The following is an 8,131-nucleotide window of genomic DNA, read 5'->3' on the forward strand; positions in this document are numbered from 1 at the left end:
TACTTGGATCTGCACTATTCAGATAATGGTGGTTGTTATGCTAATAGAGCCATAAACTAAGAGGAAACAGATGTTGTCTCTGGGTTATTTTTTAAGAGAATGTTTTCACAGGAAATATCTGTTTTTATACATCAGCTTTACTGCATTCAGGTGAAATGTTGTTTTCCCACTTTAAAGTAACAATAAAACTACAACATAAAAATTATTATAAAATGAAGCCATGTTTTGATCTTACTTTGAAAAGCTACTGATGTAATCTTCATAGCATCAAAGAACCGCTCCCACTGCAGTGTCAGCAGATTCTGATCCTTTCCTCCCAATTTCATTGCAGAAGGCCCCCTCTTCCTCCTCCTCCTCTTCGTCCTCCTCTTCCTCTCAGTGGTCTTCGTCTGTGGCCGTAGGGCTGGGACGACCAACGAGCCAAGAAGTCAGCCAACGCGCCTCCTCCTCCTCCTCCAGAGCTTCAGGGGACCATGCTGGTACCAGCTCGCACGGAGGGCCCGTCCGGCCCGGCCGCAGCAGCCCCAGCTTCTCGCGGCTCAGCGGCGCCTCCCCTCCCCAAGCACAGGTGGCTCGCAGTGAGCTGAATGTCCGTCTGCCCCGAGGTTCGTCTCAAACATATGTATATTTTGTGTCATTTTGTTCTTTTTCAGCCTCTACAGCCTGAAACTACACAGAAGTGCATTTATATAAAAACTATAAATGGGATAATTCTGCTTAAAATCTAACAACAGCATCAGCTACACCCTCAAAACCTGGTTAAATGTGCTTAAAGTTACACATGATGCTAAATATCAGAGATTCTTCTTTTTTTTTTTTAACACTTGAACGGTGTAAACCTCATGTGCCCAGGTATCTGGCCGCAGATTTCTTTTATTTCTTATGGGTTTGATGATTTTAGGGTCTTTCAGGTCAAGACTTATTATTAAAGGGTCCATACCATGATTTTCTTTAGTCTTTCTGAGTAAACTGTATCCATATGATCATATATTAGCTTTGGAACACTTAAAAAAAACAAATTATTTATGAATTATCCATATTTTTGTGAATTCTTTTTATACCCAGAAGTAAAACGACTCGATCTATGAGGCTCCGCCTTTCGCTCCTTGAGGTTGCTGCCCATCTCATGATACATCCTAGAGCAGTCGTCATCTGGTGTCACCAACGAAAGAAAAAACATCATTTTTTTTTATTGATGAACATGCAGGTCAACCTGGGTGTTAATCCTCAAAATTTGGCACAGACAAAATGGTGATGGCTAATGAGATCATTTTGCGGTGAAATTCTGTCAAAAAAATGCAACACCAGATGAATATTACAGGATTTATTAAAATGATGAGAACATTGTTCTGATTCGCACTGGCCGTGAACGCTTCTGTTCTCTTTGAAGCATCATTAATCTCTCTATCAAAAATCCTTTTCACGTGCAGCTTTCTGCCTTTGCTCAATCATCCACCTTCAAACCAGTTCTCCCAAGTCGTTGCTTGCTTTTTCCACAAGGACATACATAGTCTGTTCCCTTTCTCCACCAGGAAATAGTCTGCTCCCTTTTTTCACCAGGAAATAGTCTTCTCCTTTTCTTCAACATATAATAGTCTGCTCCCTTTCTCCACCAAGAAATAGTCTGCTCCCTTTCTCCACCAAAACATAGCCTGCTCCCTTTATCCACCAGGACATAGTCTGCCCCTTTTCTTCATGAGGTAATAGTCTACTCCCTTTTTCTACCAGATAATAGTCTGCACTTTTTCTTCATCAGGTAATAGTCTGCTCCCTTTATCCTCCAAAACATAGTCTACTCCTTTTATCCACCAGGACATAGTCTGCTCCCTTTATCCTCCAAAACATAGTCTACTCTTTTTCTTCACCAGTAAATAGTCTGCTCCCATTCTCCTGCTGTCTTCCCAATCTCCCCGTCTGCTTGTGTCATTCTTTGGGTACGTTCAGGATTCATCCCAACGTGCCGTGCAGATTCCTCAGCAGAAGTTTCTTTACAAAGTTTGAACGCCAAATCGAGTGAGTGTTTCTCGGCCATTGCTAAACTGGTTCACAACACAGACACGACCGTGCACAGGTGGGGGGCTCACAAAGCTAGCTGATAACCGCTAGCTTCACGGAGAATAAAGTGTTTGTGTTAGCTTGGGGGCGGAGCAGACTCTTTCTGAGAGGGTTTGTCTCACTCTGTGACATCAGCACGTGAGGACCTGCTCGTTTTTGTGGGTATGGGAGGGGGTGGTACTGAGAGTAGAGGTTTTTAAGAGGATAACTCAGAAATGCGTGAACGGATCAAAATACCGCTTTGGGGTTCTTTATAGTGAGGACTGAACAATATAATACATTCAAAGCACAAAGGTAGATTTTTTTTAATGGTATGGCCCCTTTAATCCGTCCAGAGATGGAATTGCTGTTGTGTTTGACCCGTTTTCCTGCTCCAGAACCTGATCTTGCTTGATTTGAAGTCCAGCCTTTTCTTCTTGGTCCAGACCATCACACTACCCCCACCGTGTTTCACTGTGATGATGTTCCTATTCTGCAACGTTTGTTAGTTTTTGTCCAAAGGATCTACAGCTTCCAAAAAAAGTTTTAAAGATGATCCACATGTTAGTCTTTACTTATCATCGACCTTAAACTCTCCCATGGATCCTTTTGTCTCTTTTGTTCTTTAAGGATAATCTTGAATCAAGTTTGGCTGCACAGTCTTCTATTTCCTGCTTTTTTTCCCTTCTGAATAAGTTTTGTTCTGAAGGTTCTCCACTGTTCCAAAGATTTTCTTGGAATTCTCCAGAAAGGTCTTTGTTACCTACCAGTCTGAAACATTTTATGAAAGATGTTTCTGATTTGTCCTTGAATTCCTTTAGATAGCAGCAAGATGGGGTTTATTTTTTGTTTCTTTCAGCTTCACTTTTCTTCTGCTAAAGAGCCTTTTTTACATGTTTTTGCCAAATAGTTTAGCTGAGCAGAATTTATTTTTAAAAACCATAAAGTAGAAATAAAGTAGGCTGTCTTTGTGTTTATTCAAGTTTTTGTTCGAGTATCACAGTGATTTGTCTGCGACAAAACAAGCAGAACTAAAAATGCAAGTAAGCACTTGTTTGCAGCAGTGTAATTACCATATATGAAATATGTGATGTTTTAGCTGCAGATGCATTAATGGGGCGACATTCCACTCTGCCTTTTTGCAGATTTAATGTCTGACTGCAGCCACACAATAGTTGTTAGAATAAAACGTCTGTTTTGTAAGAAGGCAGAGAAAGGGAGAAACGTTGGGAAGTAATGCGTTTGATCAGGGGAGATAAATGAAATGTCAGGCGGAGAGCCACACAGCCGTGCTGTCCTTTGTTTCACTGACAGTCTTTATCTGCATTTGACTTCAAGTCTGAGCAAAGCAGGAATAAATATGCTCTGTGCGTTTGTCACATCAGAGAGAACTGTGTTGTCATCCAGAATAAATAAAGCAATTTCAAAGTACAAAATAATGAGCTTTGAAAACAATGAGAAAATAAGTAGGATTGTTCTCTGGACTGAAACAGATGTGAGTTCATAAATGCTGCATCAAACCGGGGATTTATGTTGAATAAAAAAACAAACCTTTTAAGGAAAACTATTCAGAACAAGTGATTTTTACTTCACAAGAACTTCTAAAAAATGACATAAATCAGTGGAGGTTCAACATGAGTATGAGGTAAGGACAACAAACCTCGTTTATCTTAATATGTTTCTTAAACTTATGAAGAAATATGCTAACTATGTACAATGGAACAAAACTCAACAAAAAGTTAAAAAAAAGAAACTAATTAAATTTGTAAAATATGTAAAATTCTAAGAATGGAAGAATTGATCAATGATATTCTAAAATTTTTATGATGCAGCAAATTTTAATTTTAAAGTCTAGATACATTTGAGATAAAACTTGAACTAAACAGTTCAGTAATTATTCATATTTTTCTTTATACTCCTACATGAAGATAAAAGTATTGATATAACATCTTCATGCTTTTAATTTGAAATGTAAAAGCCTATTTTAGAAGGTGATGGCACAGACTCATGGTTACGATCTCTGCTGTGAAGGTTTCGAGCGTCGGCCCTTAAAGCACCCTTCCTGCCCAGAGGGAACAGAGAGGGACAGCGGTACTCCTAAACCCCTACGCACAGGCACCGTCCCCGCCCTGGTGCCCAAACCACCCTCCTACCCGCTGGTCAAGCTGGTGGGCAAGTTCTACACACTGAAGTGCCGGTGAGTGACAAAGGAACTCCTCTCTCTGGGATCCATCTCCACTGATCCTCACCTCCACCTCTCTTCTCCTCCGACCAGGTTCTGTGAGGTGGAGTTCCACGGTCCGCTGTCGGTGCAGGAGGACTGGATCAGACACCTCCAGCAGCACATCATCAAGATGAACTACAACAAGCCTGTTGCTTGCAAAGCGACGGCGGCCGACCCCCAGCCCTCGGTCCAAGCCTCCACCTCTACCTCACAAACCTCCCCCGCCCACGCCGCGGTTGCTAGGAGCTGCTCCCCCGCACCTTTGTCCGACTGTGCCCCTGCCATAACTGCCACAGAGGCGATCCGGGATTCCGAGGAGCAGCCCGGCCTCATTCCAGCCCCCCTGACTCTCCCCACGCAGACGGCGTGAGCTCCACCTCGCTGCCCAGAAACCGACCCCCCCAGTTAACATTCGTCCACCTGTTTCTTTCATTTGGCCTTGACTGAGTGTTCAGGAGGAGCTCTCTCCCTCTGAAGAGCCCTCCGAGCTCCAAGCACCTTTCAAGCAGCTCCTGACTGTTACAAAGTCCTGTTACCATGGGAACGGAGCCCTCCTGGACTGTCTGTGCAGTGGGGGCTGGTGATTGCTGGTGATTATGGGAACTGTCCAAGGTCACGAGGAGCGACGAGCTAATGTTTTTGTGTTTGCCTTGTTTCTACTGAATGTTCATCATGACTTTATATTACCTTTTAGATGAACGTGTAGGTTTAACACGCCCCTCCTTCCAAACCCCCGCAGCACCCCACCCCTTAAAAAAACTCGCACTTCCATACCTCCCGCTTAAAGATCAAAGGTCCCGATGAGATTAAAGTCACGTTTCCACTGAGTGCTGAGGTTTGGTTGATGCTCCTTCACCCTGTCCAGGCTCCTTTTTAACGTAAATATGTTTGAAAATCACAGAGACTGAGTCCAAATTCCCAACTAACTAGTAAAAAACTATATAGTTTAGGACTATCTAGTACCTTGGATTTTAAAAGCAATTCAGACACAATGGTCACTACTTTTTTTTCTCTAAACTGCAGCTATGTCGTCACAGGTTTCACAAAGTGAAAATCCATTTGACTCCATTGTGTTCTGATGAAGAAAACGTTGATAGTTTATTAAAAAAAATACATTTAAACACTTTTTTTTGTTCAAACGCAATGCATTGTGGTCTATATTCGCTAATGTAGTAAGCATTGAAGCACGTTAGTTTTTCGAAAAGATTTCTGGAAAACTGGATTCGGACAGCACTAGAAAATGAGGAACGCGCTATGTAGTGAGTAGGGAAGAAATTCGGACGTAACCTCGTGTTGTGGTTCTGATTTCAAACTCCTCACCTAGTTAGCTTTTACCGTGAGCTGTTAGCTTTAGCCACAACTTTGACAAACTGGTTTAAAATTGTCTCCAAATGTTTTATTTTCTTACAGACCCACATATTATTATGGGATTTTAAATATTTTATTACATTTTAACAAGGCGCTTTTTCATAACTAGTTCTCCACTCAACACATTTTAAACAATTGTAGCTAACTAGCTTATTTTCCTGCTCATTTTTTCCTCCAAAAGGAAGTTTTAAAGAAAATTCTCCCTCAATTGTGCTTATAAGAGCACTTCACAGTTTTGGATTCTTATATTTGTCTCTAATTTAGATTCAAAGTTCCTCAACGTTCTTTTTTAAAGAGAAATATTTTAAAGAGCTGAATAACATGCTTTTGTTATTCAGCATGTTAAAAATAATCAAGGACACTTTATAACCCATACTGATGCATTTTTAACACTGCAAATAAGGTTTGCAGTTTTTAATCAAAGGATAAAATCCTCTTTTCTCTCACTGGCATCAAACCAAACTTTACCACTCAGTGGACACGTGGCTTACAATTTCTAACCAAGCTAGTCTTGTGGTTAAGACTTTAAATATGGTAGCACTTAGTGTTAAAAAAGGGCACTTTGAACGTTGACACAGCACTTAACAAATCGCCCATAAAATGGGTCGAATCCAATCGGATCAAGAAGTGGAAGCACATCCAAGAGCGCAGCAGATTCAAAACGGTCCTTCCGATATACATTTAGCTTTAATGTAGCGTGAAGCGCTTGATCGGAACACTTTTGCACACGTTCATTCCCAATCGAGGCCATGTTGTCAAGCCCCCGATGCTTTTTCCTGTCATCACGGCTCCAATCCCCACCGCTGCTGCTGTTGAAGACACAGCTTTTTCCTGCTTTTGAGTCGCATTTTTTTGTTTTTTTTCCTTCCATGCACCGCGTTGCAGTTTCCTTCCTGCCTTTTTCAATGTGACCCAAATAAGTTATTTATTCTTTTGCAACTGAATGTGGTGAGTTTCAAGCTTCAGTGTAACTTAGGAAGGTCTGAAGACAGACCGCCGGTGTGCGTTAGTCTGGATGTTCATGTACATATGTAGCAAACGTGCATTGGTTTTCCATTTTACGAAGAGAAAGAGGAGTGAACCTGCTCGACTGGAGGTCGAAAAGGAACAAATCTGCGAGCGTTGTCGTCCAATCGGGCCCTGATGGCATCCGTGGTAGGAGGAGCCAAAGAGTCTGTTTACTTCCACGTCTTGCCTGCGTGAATCCGTTTACACCAGAGCTGAAAGTGGAGGAAACTGCGAAGTGACAATGGAACCGAACCGGTTCCCCTGGTTCTGAAGGACTCGCTGGACTACTGTTGAGTTGAATTCAGCGTCGACACAAACCAAAAGCAGTCTTAGTTCTCAAATCCTTCTGCAGGTGAAGCGTCAAAGAAAGGGTCCACGTGTGTTGGCGAGCTTCTTGGTTCGGCCCACTTGTTGAAGCTACATTATCCCCACCATTTTATGGAGTATAGAAACATGCTATATAACTACATATACTTAAGACACTGCTGGTTCTAATAGAGCTATCAGCGGTTCTGTTAGCAAAGTAGTTCAAATAAGTGATCTTAACTTCCTTTGTTGTGATTTGATTTGCACAATTTGATGTATTTTTATCGCTCTGTGCATTTCCGTATTGGCAGTCCTGCAAGGTGAAGTTCAGTTTTTTTATTTTTGCTTCTCCAAGCTGAAACCTCGGTGCTGGTGAGAGTGTTGCAGCAAGTGACTGAACACCAGGAACAGATTTGGATGTGAGAAGTCGCAGATTTGAACAAAGCAGCCGTCAAAGGGGACCACTTTGCAAAGTTGAGAGAAAATCCAGCCTCTGCATTCACCAGAGTGTCGGGGCGCGCTGGAAATAGCCTGAGCTGCTGTCACTTGCTGTTCGTTGTGTGTCTGTTCGCGAGTGTGTGAGCGTGTGCGTGAAACAGATGCCACAAAGCGAGCGAATACGTGTCGGAGGAATGAACTGTACAGTACTCAAAGGGTTACGTTTCAAGCGAATCAACTCCAGAACAAACAATAAATGTGATTTCAATTTCAATCACTGTCTGTGGCTTCTGAGTGGAACATTGCAGCAGCTGAGATGATCAAGAAAGCACACAACAGCTGTGTTGGTAGTTTTTGACCACCAGGGGGCGGTAAAGTACCAGACATAACATGCTGTTTTTGGGGACTTGGGTACAAGTGTTTTATTAGCAGTAGTGTAAAAAAATATATTTAAAATCAGGAAAAATGACATTTTAATCAATTTTAGGTTAAAAATGCTTGAAAAAGTTACATTTTTACCAAGGTTTTTGGATAATTCAATTGATTACACCTAAAATTACAAAAGAATGAATGTCCACAAACATATAGTCCCTGCAAACATGCATTTAGAATTGATTTTTAAAGAAGTAAAGTTTAAAAAAAAAAGGTTGACTGGAGAAAAAAAATTAAAATATTTGCAATTTCATAAAAACACTTGATCAATCTAAAAAAACAATTAGCTTAAAAGCTATTTTCACTTATAGTCTCCTAACT

The 8,131-nt window shown here is 41.4% G+C and overlaps 1 protein-coding gene across 6 annotated transcripts in view; it reads left to right on the forward strand.

The window, feature by feature from the left end:
• si:ch211-194b1.1 (protein Wiz) overlaps window positions 1-8,093 on the forward strand; it is a 40,758-nt gene extending 32,665 nt beyond the window's left edge. For all 6 annotated transcript variants that reach the window (XM_024271719.2, XM_024271721.2, XM_024271718.2 and 3 more), the window contains 3 exons: window positions 332-605; window positions 4,066-4,231; window positions 4,310-8,093. In XM_024271719.2, coding sequence (XP_024127487.1) covers window positions 332-605; window positions 4,066-4,231; window positions 4,310-4,628 — 759 coding nt within the window. In that variant the 3' untranslated portion in view covers window positions 4,629-8,093. The remainder of the gene's footprint in view (window positions 1-331; window positions 606-4,065; window positions 4,232-4,309) is intronic.
• Window positions 8,094-8,131: the final 38 nt, after the last annotated feature.

Source organism: Oryzias melastigma, linkage group LG8 (genome assembly GCF_002922805.2).
Source record: "Oryzias melastigma strain HK-1 linkage group LG8, ASM292280v2, whole genome shotgun sequence".
NCBI classification, from domain to species: Eukaryota; Metazoa; Chordata; class Actinopteri; order Beloniformes; family Adrianichthyidae; genus Oryzias; species Oryzias melastigma.